Consider the following 21,620-nt stretch of genomic DNA (forward strand, 5'->3'; position numbering starts at 1 on the left):
GCCGATACCGGTGCCCGCCGGCCTCGCCCCGTTTCTAGTTTCACGTTTTCGACCACGGCCGCTTGCCCCAAACGCTGCCAACCTCCTCCCCTCTCTGGCAACGGCTCCAGGCCAGACGCTGGTGTCCACCGGCCCTGGGGCACTCTGAGAAGACCCCGCCCTCCCCGGGGCGCTCTGGGAAGGCGCCGCCCACCCCGGGGCACTGTGGGAAGGCCCTGCCCACCCTGGGGTGCTCTGGGAAGGCGCTGCCCACCCTGGGGCGCTCTGGGAGGGCCCTGCCCACCCTGGGGCGCTCTGGGAGGGCCCTGCCCACCCTGGGGCGCTCTGGGAGGACCCTGCCCACGCTAGGGCGCTCTGGGAAGGCCCTGCCCACCCTGGGGCGCTCTGGGAAGATTCTGGCCGCCCAGAACCCGAGCACCTTCACTCACTCAGGCAACCCCACCCCGCCCATCACCTTATTCGTGGACATGAAGTTTGCTGCCCCCCAGGCTTCAGCGGCCCAACTCTAGTTCTCCTCGATCAGATTCAAGTCCAGGTCCCCAAAATCCTGCTGGGAAAATGTTCGCTTGGGGAGCAGAATCCGGTCCCACCTCACAGCCCCCTCCTCCTCCTCCTCCTCCTCCTCGTCCTCCTCGTCCTCGCTCTCGCTCAGTCCCCGTTCGTAGCCGCTGGTGGGGCTGTAGGCCATGAACCACGGCGGGGGCGGGGAGCTCCGGCCATCCTCCTGGCCTGGGAGACAGCGGTCCCCCGAGTACGGCTTCTGGCAAACGAAACGGAGGCGTTAGGGATGTCCCCCCCGCCGCCCCCCGGCCCACGTCGGCGGGGGTCCACTGGGCTCCATCGCCCCCGGGAGGAATGGGTGCAGTGACCATCCTCCTCTTACTGGGCAACGACTTCCTAGCATCCTCGAGGACTGCGGTCAAAGGTCCCGAGCTGGAGCCAGTGACCGGTAAGGGGGTCATCACGGGACCTGCCGCTCCTCCTCGTAGCCCAGAGAAATTTCCAGTCTCTTTTTTCTTCCCCCAAAGGGGAAACCAGCAAGGGCAGAAATTGCGTCGCGTAACTCTACCGTACTCTCCCAGGTGTTCGGTAGAGTGCTCGGCCCCCGGCAGACCGGCAGCTCCCCGAGGACGGGGATCGCGTCTCCTAACTACCGTCATCTCCCGGTTGCTCGGTACAGAGCCCGGCACACGGCAGGCTGTCGGCTCCTCCGGGGCGGGGATCGTGTGTAACTCTACCGTACTCTCTCAGGTGCTCACCCAGTGCTCGACACACAGCAGACCGTCAGGTCCTCAAAAGCAGGGATCGTGTCTCCCAACTCTACTGGACTCTCCCCAGGTGCTCAGTACAGCGCTCTGCCCGCGACAGACTGTGAGGTCCTCGAGGGCCAGGATCGCAGCTGCTTAACTCTATCGGATTCTCCCAAGCATTTAGTACAGTGCTCTGCACACGGCAGGCCGAAGCTCCTTGAGCACCGGGCTCGTGTCTCTCCCAGGTGCCGAGAACGGTGCTCTGCCAATCGAAGTTATTTATTGAGCGCTTGCTACGTGCAGAGCGCCGTACTAAGTAAGCGCTCGGGAGAGGATGACAGAATTAGCAGACACGTTCCCTGCCCACAACGAGTCTAGAGGGGGAGACGTTAATACGCGCAAATAGTAAGCACACAGTAAGCACTCGATAAATACAATTAATTGGTAGAAGCGGATAAACCAGGTGCTTCTTTTTAACTTCCGGTCTGTCCCCCGTGCTAGGGGAAGGATGGATTTTTACCCCTTATAGGAGCTGGCGGTCGAAGCTGGATATCTGAAGCAAGAGAGCACCCCCAAATCCGGGAAATGACAACCTATCCCAACATCGGAGCGCTTCTAAAATCCCACCCCCATAATGAGCCATCCCCAACAGCCCCCCAAATCCCAGTCACATCACAGCCCGACCCACAGCTATTACTTGGGTTGGTTTATCCAGTTGTCGAGCCAACTCTGTCTTATCTTTCTGGATGGTATAGGCTTACCACGTGCCAAGCACTGTACTAAACGCTGGGGGGGATAGAAGCTAATCCGGTTCCTCGTGAGATTCACGGTCTTCATCCTCATTTTACAGATGAGGAAATCGAGGCCCAGTGAAGTGACTTGCCCGAGGTCGCCCAGCCGACAAGTAGCAGAAGCGGGATTAGAACCCGGGTCTTCTGACTCCCAGGCCCTAGTTCTTGTACTTTTCCAAGTGCTCAGTAAAGTGCCTCGAAGATGCTCAATAAACATCCTCACAGGGGGCACGGTGGAAGCTCTGGGAGGTCAGGGAATGTGGTTCGTGCTTCTGATGAACTTTCTCAAATGCTCCATAGGTTGTCCTGCACCCATTTCGCTCAGTAAATAAGCAGCAAGGCCTACTGGAAAGAGCATGAGCCTGGGAGTCAGAAGGACTTGGGTTCTAATCCCGGCTAGGCCACATTTCTGCTGGGTGACCTTGGACAAGACACTTCACTTCTCTGGGCCTCGGTGACCTCATCTGGAAAATGGGGATTGAGACTGTGAGCCCCATGTGGGACAGGGACTGTGTCCAACCCCATTTGCTTCCATCCATCCCAGAGCTTAGTTTAGTGCCTGGAACCTAGTAAGCGCTTACCCAATACCACAATTATTATTATTAAGCTGATTAGCTGGTATCTCTCCCAGCACTTGATTCAATGCCTGGCACATAGTAAGTGCTTAAATACCACAATTATTATTATTATTATCATCGTCAATATTAAGCTGATTAGCTGGTATCTCCCCCAGTGCTTAGTACAGCGCTCTGGCGCACACTAAGCACTAAACAAAAACCTCTATTACTATTATTATTACTATGATTGTCAAGCTGAAGAGCTTGTATCTAACCCAGAGCTTAATACAGTGCCCGGGACATAGTAAGCACTTAAATTCCACAGTTACGATTACTACTATCATTATGATTATTGAGTTGACTAGCTTGGATCGAGCCCAGCGTTCAGTACAGCGCCCGGCCCGTAGAAAGCGCTTAACAAAGACCACGATTATTACCGCTAAAGGGGAGAGTCGGGGGCGGGGGGGATGAATCTGGCCGGGCCCGCCCCCACCCCGTCCGGGGCCGCCCGCGGGGGTCAGGGGTCGCCCCGGGCCCACCTGGTTCATCTTGTCGAAGTCCAGAGAGGGCCTCTGGCGACGGGGGTCGTCGTCGTGCGGCCGCTTGACCGCGCCCCGGCGGGCGTCCAGGTCGCAGGGCTGCGAGCGGCTGCGGGGGAGGGCGCGGGCCCGGCGGGCCGGCCCCGGCGAGCGCGACGGCGAGCTGCGGGCCGAGGGCGGGCGGCGGCCCCCCGCCGGGCCCGGCGACAGCGACAGGCGGCGTTGCGGGCCGGGCGGGCCCGGGCGGCCGGCCGCGGGGGACCCCCGGCCCAGGGCCAGGCTGAAGAAGGGCGGGCTGCAGGCCCGGGCGGCCGGGAGGAACCTGAGGCTGGACCCGCGCTTCGGGGGGCTCTGGTGCTGCGGCTGGGGGCCGCCCCCGGGCCCGCCCCCGCCCCGCCGCTTGACGGGGGCCCAGAGTTTGGAGGGGGCCGGGCGCCACAGGGGCCGCCAGCGGGACAGGTCCACGGGCATGGACAGCGAGCGGCAGTGCCTCTTGGACGGGGGCGCCGGGGCCGGCGGGGGGCCGGGGGGCTCTGGGGCGGGCGGCGGGTCCGGAGGCCGGGGCAGGCTCAGGCCGGGCGGAGCGGGCCGGTGGCAATGCGGCTGCTGGGGCGAGCCCAGGCCCAGGCCCAGCCAGGAAGCGCCCTCTGCAAGACACAGGAAAACAACGGCCGTTACAAGGGCCCCACGACGCTCAGAACCCTAATGGATGGTATTTGTTAAGCGCTCACTATCTGCCAAGCTCTGTACTAAGCTCTGGGTTTGACACGAGGTCAGCGGGTTGCCCCCCGCGGGGCTCGCAGTCTCCATCCCCCTTTTACAGATGAGGGCGCCGAGGCCCAGAGAAGCAAAGCGGCTTGCCCAGGACCGCGCGGCAGACGAGTGGCGGAGCCGGGATTAGAACCCACGACCTCTGACTCGGGCTGTTGCCACTAGGCTATGCTGCTTATATACATACATATCTATAATTCTACTTATTTATACGGATGTCCGTTCACTCGTTTCCATGTCCGTCTCTCCCCTCTAGACTGTATCCCCGTTGTAGGTAGGAACTGCCTCTCTCTATTGTGCTTGCCAAGCATTTAGTACAGTGCTCGGCACACTTGAAGCACTCAATAAACGCAACTGAATGAATGAATCGATGAATGAAATCCCTCTATCTCTTTTTCTTTTTAATGGTATTTGTTAAGTGCTTACTAAGTGCCGGGCACCGTTCTAAGCACTGCGGGAGATACAAGCTAATCGGGTTGGACACGGCCCATGTCCCACGTGGGGCTCTCAGTCTCAATCCCCGTTTTACAGATGAGGTAACTGAGGCACCGGGAAGTGAAGTGCCTCGCCCAGAATCACCCAGCTGATAAAGGGCAGGGTGGGGATTAGAACCCACGACCTCTTACTCCCAAGCCCGGGCTCTTTCCACTCGGCCACGCTCGTGGTCTTCAACTCCATCTCACAGAGGAGGAACCCGAGGCCCACCAAAGTGACTTGTCCAAGGTCACCGAGCAGCAGAGTGGCGGGGGCCGGGATTGGAACCCAGGTCCTTCTGATTCCCAGGCCCGGGCTCCACCCCCTAGGACGTGCTGCTTCTCCTCTCTATCTGGCTCACGGCCCACCGGCCTGGCAAGGTGGGGGCAGGGTGGACACCTCCTTCCCTTCCACCTAATCAGGCGGGGCGCCTTTCTGGTACGCGATGCCTCCACCTCTCCCCACGTGCGTGGGGCTGCATATGCACGTTGACACGTGTGCACGCGTGCGCAGGATGCCGTCTTACCGGACACGAGCTGGAACGGGCGGGCACAGCTGGAGACGTCCGCATGGTCGGGTAACGCCTGGGGGAGGGAGAAGAATTGCAGGCCGGGGAGCCCCCGACCTAGATGGACCCCCCTCACGCCCCGAGGGACCACGAGCCGGGCGGGACCCCCCTCCCCACCCCGGGGCGGACACCCACCCGGGAGGGACGGGGAACGGCGGCCAAGGGGGATGGCGGCAGTGGTCACGCAGGCCCTCTGGATGTACAAGGGGAGACCAGAGGCCCACCCGCCCGGGCAGGTGGGGCGTCACCCCACGGGACGGCCGGGACCCTCTGTCCCCGGACGCTGGTCGGGAGGTCCCGGCGAGGCCCGGGGGCGGGAGCGTTGGGCTGGGGGGCCGGGACCCCGGGTGCGAATCCCGGCCCTATCCCCGTTCCGCCGCGTATCCCACAAGGCGGAGGGGATCCCAGGTCCCCTCGCGTGCAGAAAGTGACACCGGGGTCCCCGGGGGCGGGGGCGGGCGGCCATCTCACCAGGCTGATGCTGAAGGGTGGGCACGTCAGCTCCTCCAGGCTCTGATTCTGGAGCTGCTCGGTGATCAGGGTGATCATGGTGCGGTCCGGGCGGAGGGCGGGGCCGGCGGGGGGCCGGCGCTGCGGCCGGACGGACCTCACGCCCCGGTCAGCCCGGGCCCGGGTCCTACGGCCGGACGGCCCCCGTGAGCCATCCCTGAGGGGCCTGGGGAACTCACAGGGGGCCCCCCGCCCCCTCTCCCGCCCCCGCCCCGGTTAGAAGGGGAGCCCGGCCCGACCGATTTTCGGGATCGGTCGGGTTGCGGTGCGGAAGGGGGGGGACCCCCATGGGGTCAGAACTGAAGCTTCGATCGATCGAGAGTTCAACCGACGGCACTGATTTTTTTAATGGTACTAACTAACAAGAATAATGTCTTATAATAAGATACTATTATATATATTGTAATATAATAATAAGAAGAAAAAGAATACCTATCCCCATTTAATAATAATAATAATAATAATAATGGCATCTGTTAAGCTCTTACGTGTCGGTGACTGTAGTAAGCACTAGAGTTGATACAAGCTAATCAGGTCGGACACAGCCCCTGTCCCACATGGGACTCGGTCCCGTTTTCCAGACGGGGGAACTGAGGCCCAGAGAAGTGAAGTGACTGGCCCAAGGTCACCCAGGAGACAAGTGGCGGAGCCGGGAGTAGAACTCACGACCTTCTGACTCCCAGGCCCGGGATCTATGCGTTACACCCTGCTGCTTCCTGCTTACGACGCCGTCAAACACTGCCCCGAGCGCTGGGGTACGTACAAGTTTAGTAGGTCGGAGACGGTCCCTCTCCCGCCGGGGGGCTCACAACCTGATTACCTCGTATCTACCCCAGCGCTTAGAACAGCGCTCGGCACAGAGTGAGAGCTTAACAAATGCCATCATTGTTATTATTATTCTCTATAGTTCCCTCGTCTCTAAAATGAGGTTGAAGACTGGGAGCCCACCCCAATTACCTTGTCTCTGACCCCCAGCCCCCCAGGAGAAACACATTCCCTGCCCATGAGGAGCTTCCAATCTACAGGACTTCTTATCCCAACTTTAAAGAGGAGGAACCTGAAACACTATATTGGACTCTCACAAGGATTAATATCCAGTAGGGCACTGAAACTGAGGAGACCGGTTGAACTAAAAGAAGGGGGAACTGGGGCACAGAAGAGTTAAATGACTTGCCCAAGGAGGAGCGTAGCCTAGGAGAAGCAGCGGGGCCTAGTGGAAAGAGCCCGGGCCTGGAAGTCAGAGGACCTGGGTTCTAATCCCCGGTCCACCACTTCCCTGCCTTTTGACCTCGGACGAGTCGATAAACCTCTCTGGGCCTCAGTTTCTTCATCTGTAAAATGGAGAGACAAGGCCCATTCTCGTTCCTAATTGGACCGTGAGCTCCATGCAGGTCACGGACCGTGTCTGACCTGGGTATCCTGTACCTTATCCCAGCGCTTAGTACAGGCCCTGGCACGCAGTAAGCCCTTACCAATACCATTATTATTATTATTATTATTACTACAGTACACAGTAGGCCATTGGCAGATCCGGGATTAGAACTCAGGACTCCTTTCTCCTATTCCCATATGCTTTCCAGGAAGTCACGCCACGGAATTGAGCGGTAAGGACTCCAATACTGAAGACAGATAAACCCTTCGGTCCCTTTCTGCTGGAATCGGATCACTGTGATTCCCTTCTCGCGGATTCAATTGTTCATTCGGTATCGACGGAGTGGAGTCTGAACGATAGCCCGGGCCCTGCTGACCGCATTAGATGGATTAAGGAGGACACGATCTTGAGTTGGGTCAGGGCAAAATGGCGGAAGCAAATGGGCACACGTGTGGAAATGATCGCGTCAGCCTGGGGAGAAGCTTTTGGACGCTCTCTCCGCTGACTCGCTGTGGGACTCGCGTCAAGGCAGTGGACCTCTCTGTTCACTCTGGCCAGGGGGAAGAAGCCTCCCGCAGAAGGATGTCTTGGGGGACCGGAGGGAAAAAAAACCAAGACACCCCCCCAGGTGAAGACCCAAGGTCCCGGAAGGTATAGGTCAATAATAACAACTGGGGTATTTGTTAAGCGCTTACTGCGCGCCGAGCACTGTACCATCAGGCGATCCTATTTACCGAGCGCTCACCGTGTGCTCAACACTGTACTGAGCGCCTGGGAGAGAACAATATCAGCCCTGAGGCGGATACGACGCAATCGGACGGGATGTAAGTCCCGGGCCCACCCGGGCAGCCTAAGAGGGAGGGAGAGGGTATTTTAACCCCATTTTACGGATGAGGTAGCCGAGGCACAGAGAAGTGTCTCCCCCACGGTCACCCGGCAGGCAAGCGGCAGGGCCGGAATTAGAACCCGGGTCTTCTGACTCCCAGGCCCGCCGCTTCTATCCCGCTGCCTCCACTCTTCGGTCCGGATCAATCCATCGGTGGTACCGACCGGGCGTCGAGCGCTGTACTGAGCGCTTGGGAGAGGACAATGTGGTGCAGTAGGTAGGCCGGATCCCTTCCGTTCTCCGGCGCTTTCTAAGACGGACGGGGAAGACCCTCGCCCAGAAGGAATCCCGCAACGCCCCCCGGCCCCGACAGCCAGCTTGAAGGCCCGGGGCCGGCGTCCCCCAGACGAACAAAACTTTGATCTCCCCCCGACCCCGTCCATCTCTAAAAACCTCCATCCTCCCCGTGCCCTCCGAGAGCCGATTAAAGGGCCGAAGTTTTCCCATCCTCTCCAGGGTCTTTCGGGTCCGCGGGACCCGGCCGGTTGCCACCGCGGCCCCGCAACCGACAACGACCAACACACCCAACAACGCACTCGGCTTCCTAAAATAGGCAAGGCAGAAAGAGGGGGGCTGGGGGAAAGAAGCCATGAGGAATCAAACCAGGACACAAAAGAAGCCAAACCAGTCCACCAGGGGCCTCGCTCCCAGGCGGTCTGAGCTCCGCTCCGGCCTAAGAGGGGGGACCCCCCCCCCCGCCATCCCTCCCCCCTTCCAGCTCGTATCTCCGGGGCGCTCAGGACAGCGTCGGGCCCCCGGTGAGCGTCCAGTAGATACCACTGATCGATCGGGGCTAGTCCTGGGCCCGCACCAAAGAAGTTCAAACTTCCCAGTGCCAAACGACTGGAATGGGTGGGTGGCAAGCTGGGCTGCTCTGGGACATGGGGACCCTTCCAGGTGCAGAGGTGGGGTGGGATGGGCTGGCCCGGGCTGGGGGAGGGCCAGATTCGGGGGGCTTTTTTTTTTGAGCTGGGGAGGGGGAGGTGGGCAGCTTCTTGGGCCTGGTGGTGGGATGCTAACCATCGTGCTGAGAGCCAGCCAGGCTGGATGAGCTTCTTTTCTGCAGGAGAGGGGAAGGGGGGGGTGGGGAAAAGGGGGCTGGGGATCCAAGCCCACCCCAGGTGGGGGTAGCCGAGCTGCTTGGGAAATCATAACAGGGGCAGAGGAAGGGGTGGGAGAACAGGGGGTCCCAGGTGGGGGGTGGTCAGCAGAGAGGGGGTGCGTTTGGGGGGGGGGGGGCGACAGGTTGAGATCCCCACCCCTGGTTTCTCAGCAGGGGGAGGTCCACCCCTCCCCCGCCAGTCTGGGGGTCTGCACCCACCCCCTCCCCGAGCCGCGTGGGAAAAGGGGGGGAAGGGCGGAAAAGGGCAGGCAGGTCCCGCCCCGACCTACCGCGGCGGCGGCGGCAGCAGCACCTCCTCCTCCCGCTGCTGCTCCCGGGCCCGCGGCCGGAGCAGCTCTGAGCGCTCCGCCGGCCCCGCCGCGCCCTTAAATACCCCCGGACCCAACCAAGCGCCTCCCGGGGGGGACCGCCCCCGACCCCACCCTCCCCTCCCTTCCTCCTCCCCTCCCGGATCCCCGACGCCCCCCGTCCCGCCCCCGTCGGGGGTCACCGACCGGGAGGACATCCGACCCCGGCGTCGGACCCTCCCCGGAGACCAACCGGAGACTCGTCGTTGGCCTCGACCCCCCCCGCCCCCGAAAAGGGAAATGGACGGGCCCAGCTGGAGGGGGCGGAACCAAGTTCCAGGCGGGAGGGGGGGGGAGGTAAACAAGCTCGACGCCCCCCGCGACCCTTTTTCCCTGCCTCACGGGGACATTGACGGGATAACGCGATGGGGTCGAAGGGGAGGTCGCCCTCGTCGGTCGCCAGAAGGGCTCGGGCCTCCAGTCGCCCCCAAACCCTTCTGAACCGCCCCCCATCTTCCTGAGGCGAAACTAGCGCCCACACTGAGGGATTCTGGGAAATGTAGTCCCCGGGTCCCAACCCGGGGCCTGCTCTTGGTCCCCTAGAGATGCTCTGACTTCATCACTCGAGGAGAGAGGATCCGGCTGGTCCTTTTTCCCTCCCATCCTTTCCAGCCCTCCCGGCCCACTCCTTCCACTAGCCACCCCCTTCTCTCTTGGGGTAACGATGATGTCATCCGTTTCTTATGACATCATCATGCTCACCAGCACCCTGCGGGCAACACCTCCCGAGGTCGGGGATGAATTGGGACCTCAGAGAATGAGATCAAAGCCCCTGTATTTCCCTCCGGATCGGGGTGCGGCGGCTCTAGGTTGTGCATCACTGAAGGAGCTGGAGGGGGGTCTGTGGTCCCCCATCCAGTTGGGTGTAGGAGGGGGCGGCGATCAAAAGTGGGGGTGTCTCCGTCCCAACCTCGACGCGAGCCAAGCCGAGGAACGCCCCGTACAGCAACGGCAGAGACGGCCGCCAGGGCCGGGCAGAATTCGGTCCTCGAGTCCCCAAGGGGGAGGGAACGGGAGCGGAGAGAGGGGTCGCCTCTTTTCCTCCTGGAAAAAAAGAAGGGCCAGGTGGGACACGGAGGGGTCCCGGATCGAGCAGCGATCTATTCGGCTACAGGTCCGAACCCCTCGAGTTTCGGCCGGGAGCCCGGCTCAGAGCCGGGGACCCTCCGAGGGGGCATCCACTGGAAAGGGGTAGCCTGTTCCAGCCAGGGAAAGAGGGGAACAGGAGGCAGTAGTCCATCAAGCTGAAAGAGAGCAGGAGAAACAACATCGGTGGGGAAGGGAGAGGAGGAGAGGGGCAGGGAGCTCGTCGTGAGCCGGGAGTGTGTCAGTTTATTGTTCCGTTGTACTCGCCCAACCGCTTAGTACAGTGCCCTGCACACGGTGAGTGCTCCATCGATACGACTGAATTGAGGAAGGCCGCTCGATCGCATTTAAATTCCCTTGACGATTAAACCGGCGTTCTCACTCTAATGCCAACCTTCTCACTGTTCCTCCATCTCCTCTACCTCGCCACCGACCCCTCGCCCACGTCCTGGAACACCCTCCCCTCCTCGAATCCGAGGGACCCTCACTTCAAAGCCTTATCGAAGGCACGGCTCTTCCACGAGGCCTTCCCTAAACCCTCCTTTCCACTTCTCCCAATCCCTTCGTTTCCCTTTATTCATCCCCCTTCCCAGCCCCACAGCACTCACGTACACATCTAATTTATATTAACGTCTCCCCCTCGACTGTCAGCACGTTGTGGGCAGGGAACGTGTCGGTTGTTTGTTGTAGGGTACTCTCCCAAGTGCTTAGTACAGTGCTCTGCACACAGTAAGCGTTCAATAAATACGACTGAACTTAGGGAGGCCGCCCAATCTCATTTCATCCCCTTGGAGATGTAGGTGTTAAACCAAATTGGACAGGGAAGGGAGCTGATTACATTTCCCTGGGGCCTCTACTCTCCGAGACACGCGAAACTCCCTTGTACCAGAAGCAGGATGTCACGTGAAGGGGCCGAGGGGCGGTCTCTTTTTGGATTCAGCCTCTCTTCCCTTATCCTCCACCTCCCCGAGCTGGGTTCGGGGGCCAGGAGGACCTGGGTTCTAATCCCTCCTCAGCCACTTGTCTGCTGTGTGACCTTGGGGTACTCACTTAACTCTGGTGCCTCAGTTCCCTCATTTGTAAAATGGGGATGAAAACTGGGCGATCCATGTGGGACATGGGTGGGCCCAACCTGATTAGCTGGTCGAGTGCCTGGCACACACAGTAAGCCTTTAGATACCATTAAAAAAAATAAATAAGAATAAAAAGGCACCCTGGTCCACCACAGCAGTCTGAAAGAAAACTCACTCCCTGACAACTGAAAGCTAGGGAAGTCCCCATAGAGGTCTTACAGGCCAGGAAAATGTTATCAGGTTGTTGCTTCTAACCATATCTGCAAGGCCTCATTAAATTAAAGGTGCCTTGAAGCAAAGACGACAGGTTCTAGCTGCGCATCCAGGTGTCTCCTATTCCTCCGTTTAAGCCCTCTGTCATCCTGAGGGTTCCTGGCCCTGTTATTTTAAGATCCACACCCACAAACTGCCTGTCACCCAGAAAGCCCCCAGCGATTTCCATGCAGCTTCCAAGAGGCCTTCCTTGATTAAGCTTTCTCTTCCCAGATTTCCTCTCCCTTCTGCGTCGTTCTGGGTTTGTATCTGTCCCCTTGGAGTCTCTGGTATTCAGCCCACCCCTCAGCACTTAAGTACGGATCTGTAAAGTATTTATTTATATTACTATCCATCCCCTTCTCTAGACCTGTAAGCTTGTCGTGAGCAAGGAACGTGCCTGCCAACTGTGTCGTACTCACTCGAGCGCTTAGCCCAGTGCTCTGCACGCAGTAAGCGCTCGGTCTTTTTTTTATGGTATCTGTTAATAATAATGTGATTTGTTAAGTGCTTACTATGTGCACAGCACTGTTCTAAGCGCTGGGGTAGATACAGGCTGATCAGATTGTCCCACGTGAGGCTCACAGTCTTCATCTCCATTTTACAGATGAGCTCAATGAGGCACTTACTATGTGCCGGGCACTGTATTAAGCACTGGGGTGGATACATGCTAATCAGGTGGGCCACAACCCATGTCCCACAGGGGGCTGATGGTTTCAATCCCCACCTTACAGATGAGGGAACTGAGGCGCAGAGAAGTTAGGTGATTTGCTCAAGTCACGCGACAGACGGGCGGCAGAGTGGGGATTAGAAGCAAGGTCCTTCCGACCCCCAGGCCCGGGGTCTATCCACTAGGCCACGCTGCTTCTCAATAAATACTATTGATCGATTGATTGCATTACCTGGGCGGCTAGTTGGTCTAGAGTCAGGTCCTTCGGGGGTGGCTGGAACCCAAGCCAGTCTTCCGAGCGGCCATACGGAAAGCCCGAATCCGTCCCCTCCGACAGGTCCTCTGTTTGCCATCTGACAAAGAGGAAGAGGGGAGAACCTGGGGGCTGAGGAGACCCAGAAACGAGGCTCCCTCTCCCCCAGGCTCCCCTCTTCTCCGGGCTGGCCAGTGGCCCGCCTTGTGTGAGGATAGGTCAGTCCGGACAGTTTAAGTTCCCGTACGGCATCTACTCGCTCTACTGACCTCTCGCCCAGGTCCTGCCCCGGGCCTTAGTAGAGTGCTTTGTGCACAGTAAGCGCTCAGTGAATACGACTGAGTGAACGAATGGCCTGGAACGCCCTCCCTCTTCGTATCCGCCGGACGATCACTGTCCCCACCTTCAAAGCCTTGTTGAAGGCACAACTCCTCCGTTCATTCATTCAATTACATTTATTGAGCGCCTCCTGTGTGCCGAGCTGTACTAGGCGCTTGGGAAAGTACAGTACAACAATAAGCGGTGACATTTCCTGCTCGTAACGAGCTTACGGTCTGGGGGTGGGGGGACACAGACATCAGTACAAATAAATAAAATTTCAGATACAGACATAGGTGCCGTGAGGCTGGGAGGAGGGAAGAGCAAGAGGTCTTCCCCGACTAAGCCCTCATTTCCTCTTCTCCCGCTCCCTTCTGCGTCATCCTTGTGCTGGATTTGCACACTTGATTCACCCCTCCCTCAGCCCCACAGCACTCGTGTCCGTCACTTATTTGCATTAATGTCTGCAAGCTTGTTGTGGGCAGGGAAGGGGTCTATCAGCTCTCTTCTATTGGGCTCTCCCAAGCGCTCGGTACAGCGTTCTGCACAAAGTAACCGCTCAATAAATACGGTGGACTGGCTGAAGCCCCACAACTCACGGGAGCCCGAGGCAAACAGCCCACAGGGGGTCCGGGTCCAGCAGGTGTGACGGGTCAGGGGGGTCCCAGGCGTGTAAGGCCCGTCTCCACCGCCTGATCTGGGCGTCCCAGGAGCGACGACTGTACCTCCGATGCTTGTTGGGGGTGCCCGGGTGGAGCCCCGGCTGCCGAGCTCTCCTGGGAACGAAACGCGATTTCGGCCCCGGGGCTCGGAGGGCAGACGGGTGCCAGTTGATCGGGTTGGACACCGTCCCTGTCCCACCTGGGGCTCACTCTCTTCATCCCCGTTTTACAGGGGAGGTCATTAAGGCACAGTGAAGTGACTTGCCCAAGGTCACACGGCAGGCAAGTGCCAGAGCCGGGGTTAGAACACAGGTCCTTATTATGATTAATTGTATTTCTTGAGCGTTTAGTGGGCAGAGCTCTGTACTCAGCACTTGGGGGAGTACAATACAACAATAAACGACACATTCCCTGCCCACATCGTGGTTACAGTCTAAATGGGGAGGGAGACATTAATAGAAATAAATGACAGCTACGGACATAAGTGGTGTGGGGTTGAGAGCGGGGATGAACAAATGGAGCAGGTCAGGGTGACACCAGAAGGGAGTGGGAAAAGAGGAAAGGGGGGCTTAATGAGGGAAGGTCTCTTGGAGGAGATGGGCCTTCAATAAGGCTTTGAAGGGGAGAAGAGTCGTTGTCTGTTGGATCTGAGGAAGGAGGGTGTTCCAAGCCCTAACCACTAAGCTACATTGCTTCTAGTAGACTGTAATCTCCTTTAGGTCAGGGATTGAGTCGACCCCAGTCGACTATGATCGGCCATAGTCTATTATATTGTATTCTTTGAGTACTTGATCTCCCCCCCATCCCTCCTTGGCCCACACCACTTATGTACATAGCCATAGTTTATTGATTTAGACAGCAAGCTCCTTGTGGACAGGAGATGGGTCTTCCAACTCTGTTACACTGTGCTCTCTCGAGAGTTTAATTCGGTGCTTTGCAAACGGTAACACTCAATAAATATCACTGATACATAGAACAGTACTTGACACAGACACTTAATACCGTAATTATTATTATTTTCCCCAAACACTCAGTAAAGTGCTCGGCACACAGCATAAGTGCTCAATAAATACCAGAAGCAGCACGGCCTAGTGGCAAAGAGCACAGGCCTGGGAGTCAGAGGACCTGGGTTCTAATTCCGGCTCCACCACTTGTCTGCTGTGTGACCTTGGGGAAGTCGCTTCACTTCTCTGGGGCTCAGTTACCTCATCTATAAAATGGGGATTAAAAATGTGAGCCCTGTGTGGGACAGGGACTGTGTCCGACCCATTTATCTCGTCTCTACCCCAGCATTTAGCACAGTGAGCACTTAAACACCACAATCATCATTATAAAGACTCAGAACAGTCCTCGCCCCATAGTAAGCACTTCTATACCATAATTATTATGCTTTCCCAAGCATTTAGTACAGTGCTCTGCACAGTAAGTACTCAATAAATACCCTTATAATTATTACTTTCCCAAGTGCTTAGTTCAATAAGCATTCAACCCAACTGATTCAAGTATTTCTTCTCAGAGAGAAGTGAAAGCGTTCTGCACTCGGTAAGCCCCACTGATTGATGAGGAGACCCCACAGACCCCCGCCTCCTCGTCCACCCCACTCCAGGCACCCCTCTTACTTGGGGACCTGCTGCAGGAAGCGTTGGTAGCCAACCGTACACTTCCCATAGTCGATCTGCTTCTGCCGGCGACGCAGAACGACCTCATCGGTCTCCACTTCCCACCTGTGGAGAAGCAGATCATTGGCATCACAGGTAGAGGGGATGTCCATGGCCTCCTCCATGCCCTCCCTGGCCTCCTCCTCCACCCGCTCCTCCAGTTCCCAGCATAACTCACCTGGGGCCAAAGCCCTGGCGGATCGGCTCTGTGCCAACTCCCACACTGATCATCTTTATGCCGGAGATAGAGGTTGCTCGAGGCCAGAGTTTTCCCTGACAGGAAATACAGGATCTATTAATGAAAGAAGCACCATTTAGTGGGTGCTGGGTTGATGCATTTAGACCAGTTTGCCCTCCAATAAGCAGCTGCTTAACACCTATTCACCAAAAAAACCAAGTGAAATTTTTTCCAGGGTCAAAGGAGGTGATGAGTGTAACTTCAGATGCTCCAAAAAGAGCAATTAAACACAGAAGGTTAATTATCATTGGGTGACACCCCTTATCGCCCTTGAGTCTGTTTAGGGAGAAACAGGGTGGCCTTTTGGAAAAAAGAAAAACAACACAGGCCTGGGAGTCAGGAGATCAGGGTTCTAATCCTAGTCCTGCCACTTGCCAGGTGTGTGACCTTGATCAAGTTACTTGACTTCCTCATTTCTCAATGGATAGAGCACTCAAAAGATCCACAGGTTCTAATCCCAGCTCCACCACTTGTCTAACCTTGGGCAAGTCTCTTCACTTCTCTGCGCCTCTGTTACCTTAACTGAAAAATGGGGAATAAGGCTAGGAGCCCTATACGGGACAAGGACTGTGTCCAACACAATATCCACCCCAGTGCTTACTACCAGCACCTGACACATAGTAAGCACTTAAATACCGTAATCCTTATTATTCAATAAAGTCTTGGTTGATGCTTCCAACCCACTTGGCTTGCATCTACCCCAACACTTAGTACAGTGCCTGATACATAATAAGCACTTAACAAATACCATAATTATTATTCAATAAAGCCTTGATTGATGCTTCCAACCCACTTGGCTTGCAGCCACCCCAGCGCTTAGTACAGTGCCTGATACATAATAAGCGCTTAACAAATACCATAATAATTATTATTCAATAAGGCCTTGATTGATGCATCCAACCCATTTGGCTTGCAGCCACCCCAGCGCTTAGTACAGTGCCTGATACATAATAAGCGCTTAACAAATACCATAATTATTATTATTCAATAAGGCCTTGATTGATACTTCCAACCCACTTGGCTTGCATCCACCCCAGCGCTTAGTACAGTGCCTGACACATAACAAGCACTTAAATATCGTAATTATTATGATCAATAAGACCTTGATTGATGCTTTCCTTATTATTGAGCTAGGCTCCTTACTCAAAAAGCGACTGAACACACCCACCTGTCTCCCCTAATCATCCATAACTCCAGGACCTTGAAGCAGCAACATCACAAAACACACTCTAAGGAAGAGGAAAAAATAATAATAATAAAAACACAAAAATCCCACCCCCAGAGACACCAAAACGCCCCCCACATCTCCTACAACGCGAACAGGTGGCCCCCCATTGGGGCTTTAAATTTCCCCGGGAAGAGGGCGAAGGGAAGGCCAGCTCGATGATTGGCAGGTGGCTGAGCCAATCGTCCTCGCGGATCCCCAGCGAGGGGGGCGGATTTGACCAATGAGCGTCGATCCCTCCCTCAGCCCCGCCTCCCGGGGGGAGGGGGGAGCCGCTCCTCGTGCCCGCCGCCCCGCGCCCCCGGCTCTGGCTCCGTCGCGCCCTCTGATTGGCTGGAGCGGCGGAGAGGCTCGTGCTGATTGGTCGCTGGGCCGGCGGGCGGGAGCTTTAAAAGCTCTCGGGCTCGCGCCGGGCGGGCGCGCGCTTGTGGGGTGCTCTGAGGGGGAAGGAGTTTGGCCTTGTTGGGAGCCATTAATCCTCATTTTTTTTAGGGTTCCAGCGGCTCTTTTCGTCCTTTTTGTTCCCCAGTTTGATAGGATAAAAGGGGTTTGAAGGGGAGGTGGTGTTTCTTCATAAAAATTATAACATTTGTTAATAATGTTGGTACTTGTTAAGCGCTTACTATGCGCAGAGCCCTGTTCTAAGCGCTGGGGGAGATACAGGGTCATCAGGTGGTCCCACGTGAGGCTCACAGTCTTCATCCCCATTTTAATAATAATAATAATAATGTTGGTATCTGTTAAGCGCTTACTATGCACAGAGCACTGTTCTAAGCGCTGGGAGAGATACAGGGTCATCAGGTTGTCCCCTGTGAGGTTCACAGTCTTCATCCTTCAGGTGAAGCAGCGTGGCTCAGTGAAAAGAGCACAGGCTTTGGAGTCAAAGGTCATGGGTTCAAATCCCGGCTCGACCATTTGTCAGCTGTGTGACTTTGGGCAAGTCACTTAACTTCTCGCTGCCTCAGTGACCTCATCTGTAAAATGGGGATTAAGACTGTGAGCCCCACGTGGGACAACCTGATTCCCTTGTGTCTACCCCAGCGCTTAGAACAGTGCTCGGCACATAGTAAGCGCTTAACAAATACCAACATTATTATTCATCCTCATTTTAATAATAATAATGTTGGTATTTGTTAAGTGCTTATTATGCGCAGAGCACTGTTCTAAGCACTGGGGGAGACACGGGTCATCAGATGGTCCACGTGAGGCTCACAGTCTTCATCCCCATTCTACAGATGAGGGAACTGAGGCACCGAGAAGTGAAGTGACTTGCCCACAGTCACACAGCTGACAAGTGGCAGGGCTGGGATTCGAACCCATGATCTCGGACTCCCAAGCCCGGGCTCTTGTCACTGAGCCACGCTAAGCGTTTCATTCATTCAAAAGTATTGATTGAGCACTTACTAAAGGCAGAGCACTGGACTAAGCGCTTGGAATGGACAATTGGGCAACAGATAGAGACCATCTCTGTCCAACGAGGGGCTCACGGTCTAAAAGGAGGGAGACAGACAGCAAAGCAAAACAGAACAAAATGAAAACAAGACAAGCGTTTACTATGTGCCAGACTCTATACTAAGCGCTGGAGGTTGAGGGAAGTGAGGCCCAGAGAAGTGAAATGACTTGCCCAAGCTCACACAGCAGATACGTGGCAGAGCTGAGATTAGAACCCAGGTCCTTCTGACTCCTAGGCCTGTGCTCTATCCACTAAGCCACTCTTGTTAGACACAGTCCCTGTCCCACCTGGGGCTCTTAGTCTTAATCCCCATTTTACAGATGAGGGAACTGAGGTCCAGAGAAGGGAAGGGATTTGCCCAATTTCACACAGCAGACTAGTGGCAGAGGGGGATTAGAACCCATAACCTTCTGATTCCCAGGCCTGGGCTCTAGCCACTACACCATGCTGTTTAATATGGTGTTTCATATGATATCTATCTATAATTTATTTTTCTAGTTATATAAATGTCTACTTCCCCTTCTAGACTGTGAGCTCATTGTGGGCAGGAATGTCTGTTGTTATATTATAATAAATGTGGTACTTGCTAAGCGCTTACTATGTGCCAAGCACTGTTCTAAGCAAGTCACGTCACTTCTCTGTGCCTCAGTTCCCTCACCTGTAAAATGGGGATGAAGACTGTGAGTCCCACGTGGGACAACCTGATCACCTTGTATCCCCCCAGGGCTTAGAACAGCGTTTCACACATAGCACTTAACAAATACCGTCATTATTCATTTATTGTTAGGTAACTGAGGCACAGAGAAATAAATAACTTGCTTGAGATCACACAAAAGACAAATGGTGGGATTGGATTTTAACCCGCGTCTTCTGACTCCCAGGTCTGAGGTCTTTCCACTAGGCCTTGCTGTGAGCCCCCCGTGGGACAACCTGATGACCTTGTATCTCCCCCAGCGTTTAGAACAGTGCTGGGCACGTAGTAAGCGCTGAACCAATGTCATCATTATTACTAAGGGGGAGTACCACATTCCCTGCCCCCAGCGAGCTTACAGCCTAGCTACAGTCTAGAAAAGAGAAGCGGCCTGGTGGATTGAGCACGGGCCTGGGCATCAGAAGGACCTGGGTTCTGATCCTGGCTCTGCACCTAGTAAACGCTCAATAAATACCAGTCAAATTTATTGGTGATAATACCAATGCTCATTAGTTGATTGGGGATGGACTGAGGGAGGGAGGACCAAAAAAGATGGTCCAAAAGGAGGGAGGGAGGACCGAAAAATCAGGAATATTTTGGGAATTAGGGCGAGACGCAGCGGCTGTTGTGGGAAAAGTCCAGTAGAGGGCGCTGCTGCACCGTCCAAACCAGACCGGGATTCATTCATTCATTCATTCATTCATTCATTCATTCATTCATTCATTCATTCATTCATTCATTCATTCAATCGTATTTATCGAACTCTTACTGTGTTACAAAGCACTGCACTAAGCACTTGGGAGAGTACACTATAACAACAGACACATTCCTGCCCACACAGAGCTCCCAGTCTAGGGGGGAGCCAGACCTTAATATAAAGAAATGGATAAATAAATTACGGATGGGCTGCAGGGAGGGGAAGGATGGATGAAGGAGCAAGAGCGGCCCAGCGCTTAGTACAGTGTTCTGCACACGGGAAGCGCTCAATAAATGAGTGGGAGAAGAGAGGAGGGCTTAGTCAGGGAAGGCTTCTTGGTGGAGATTGCCTTCAGTAAGGTTTTGAAGTCGTGGGGGAGCAGTTATCTGTCTGGTACGAGGAGGGTCCAAACAGTTCCCAGCCACTCTTTGCTCTAGGAGATCTGCAGCGACGTCCCCTCCTCCAAACAAGAGTGCCTCAAACTCCACAGCCAGGGAGGTGAAGGAAGGTCACCATCCTAGGGTTAGAGCGGTGACCACTGTCCTGTGATGCTCATTTACTCCCAGTGGCTCTAAATTACCCCCAAACCAATCAATAATATTTATTATTATTTTACTTGTTGAGTGCTTTCTATGTGCCAAGCACTGTTCTAAGCACTGGGGTAGGTACGAGGCATTCGGGTTGGACCCAGGTTGTCCCACATGAGACTCTCCCATTCTTTTAACCCCCATTTTCCAGATGAGGTAACTGAGGCCCGGAGAAGCGAAGTGACTTGGCCGAGGTCACACAGCAGACAGGTGGCGGAGTCGGGATCCGAACCCAGGTCCTTCTGACTCCTAGGTCCGTGCTCTAGCCATTAAGCCATGCTGCTGCTCAGCGCTTACTAGTGCAGAGCACTGTACTAAGCGCGCCGGAGAAGACAGTCCAATAGAATCAACAGACACTTTCCCTGTCTATAGCGAATTTACAGTCTAGAGGAAATAGGGTGGAGAGTTGAGAGACCGGTCAGATAGAGGAGAGAGATTGCACATTCAGAGGATCTGGGTTCTAATTTCCGCCCCAACCACTTGTCTGCTCTGTGACCTCACTTCACTCCTCTGTGCCTCAGTTGAAAAATGGGGATAAAAACTGTGAGCCCCATGTGGGACAGGGACTGTGTCCGATCCGATTTTCCTAGATCCACCCCAGCGCTTAGTAGAGTGCCTGGCACATGGTAAGCGCCTGACAAACGCCTATCACAATTATTATTATTATTAGAGTTTCCGGATGGTGAAGATGACCGGTTGTGTCCGAGGGAAGTGTCAGCAGGCCGGGGGTCCCGGGGCCCCCCTCTCCAAGCCTGTGGTGGGGTTGGGTGGGGAGGGGGCTGTGTGGGCCTCCGCAGACGGGTGGGCGCCTCGGGGACCCCGCAGCGGGCTGGGAAAGGCCCCCCGCCACCCACCACCAGCTGCGGTTCACCTCCGGCCTGGTTTGCATTTGCAGGCGCCGGGGGAAGGGAAGGAGGAAGGCTTTGGGGAGTCGTTGGGCCTGATGGCTGCTGCTACTGCCGCCCGCTCCCTCTCTCCCCCCTCCCTCTCCCTCTCCTCTTTCTCTTCCTCTCTCCCTGTCTCTCCTTCTTCCTCCCTATCCTCCTCTCCCCCCTTCCTTTCCTTTCCTTTCCTTTCCTTTCCTTTCCTTTCCTTTCCTTTCCTTTCCTTTCCTTTCCTTTCCTTTCCTTTCCTTTCCTTTCCTTTCCTTTCCTTTCCTTTCCTTTCCTTTCCTTTCCTTTCCTGCCTCCCTCTCTCCTTTCCTTTCCTGCCTCCTTCTCTCTCCTCTCCTTTCCTGCCTCCTTCTCTCCCCTCTCCCTCCCTCCTCTTCCCCTCTTCTCCCTCTCCCCTTTCTCTTCCTTTCTCCCCCCTCCCTCCGTCTCCCCTTCTTCCTCCCTATCCTCCTCTCCCCTCCCTCTCTCCTTTCCTGCCTCCTTCTCCCCCCTCCCTCTCTCCTTTCCTCTCCTGCCTCCCTCTCTCCCTCCTTCTCTCCCCATCTCCCTCCCTCCTCTTCCCCTCTTCCCCTCTCCCCTTTCTCCTCTTCTCTTCCTCTCCCCCCCTTCCCCATCCTCCTCTTCCTCCCACTCTCCCCCTCCCTCTCCCAACCTTTGCTCTCTCACCTCCTTCTCT

The 21,620-nt window shown here is 55.9% G+C and overlaps 2 protein-coding genes across 4 annotated transcripts; both read right to left on the bottom strand.

Moving 5' to 3' along the window:
• Positions 1-441: 441 nt before the first annotated feature.
• FAM53C (family with sequence similarity 53 member C) lies at positions 442-5,616 on the bottom strand. Its single transcript, XM_029052469.2, has 4 exons — positions 5,422-5,616; positions 4,909-4,966; positions 3,138-3,784; positions 442-760 (listed from the first exon to the last, which is right to left on the bottom strand). Exons 1-4 carry the CDS (start codon positions 5,497-5,499, stop codon positions 506-508), a joined length of 1,038 nt encoding a protein of 345 aa, XP_028908302.1. The 5' UTR covers positions 5,500-5,616; the 3' UTR covers positions 442-505.
• Positions 5,617-9,421: 3,805 nt separating this feature from the next.
• Positions 9,422-16,728, bottom strand: LOC114807405 (oocyte-specific histone RNA stem-loop-binding protein 2-like). 3 transcript variants are annotated; one of them, XM_029053166.2, is made up of 6 exons: positions 16,567-16,728; positions 15,339-15,433; positions 15,122-15,226; positions 13,440-13,616; positions 12,502-12,622; positions 9,422-10,232 (listed from the first exon to the last, which is right to left on the bottom strand). In XM_029053166.2, exons 2-6 carry the CDS (start codon positions 15,389-15,391, stop codon positions 10,071-10,073), a joined length of 618 nt encoding a protein of 205 aa, XP_028908999.1. In that variant the 5' UTR covers positions 15,392-15,433; positions 16,567-16,728; the 3' UTR covers positions 9,422-10,070. The 3 variants fall into 3 exon arrangements, with proteins under 3 accessions (XP_028908999.1, XP_028908997.1, XP_028908998.1); XM_029053164.2 differs by having other exon boundaries at positions 15,339-15,452; XM_029053165.2 differs by having other exon boundaries at positions 10,140-10,432; positions 15,339-15,452.
• Between the last annotated feature and the right edge of the window lie 4,892 nt (positions 16,729-21,620).

Source organism: Ornithorhynchus anatinus, chromosome X2, assembly GCF_004115215.2.
Source record: "Ornithorhynchus anatinus isolate Pmale09 chromosome X2, mOrnAna1.pri.v4, whole genome shotgun sequence".
NCBI classification, from domain to species: Eukaryota; Metazoa; Chordata; class Mammalia; order Monotremata; family Ornithorhynchidae; genus Ornithorhynchus; species Ornithorhynchus anatinus.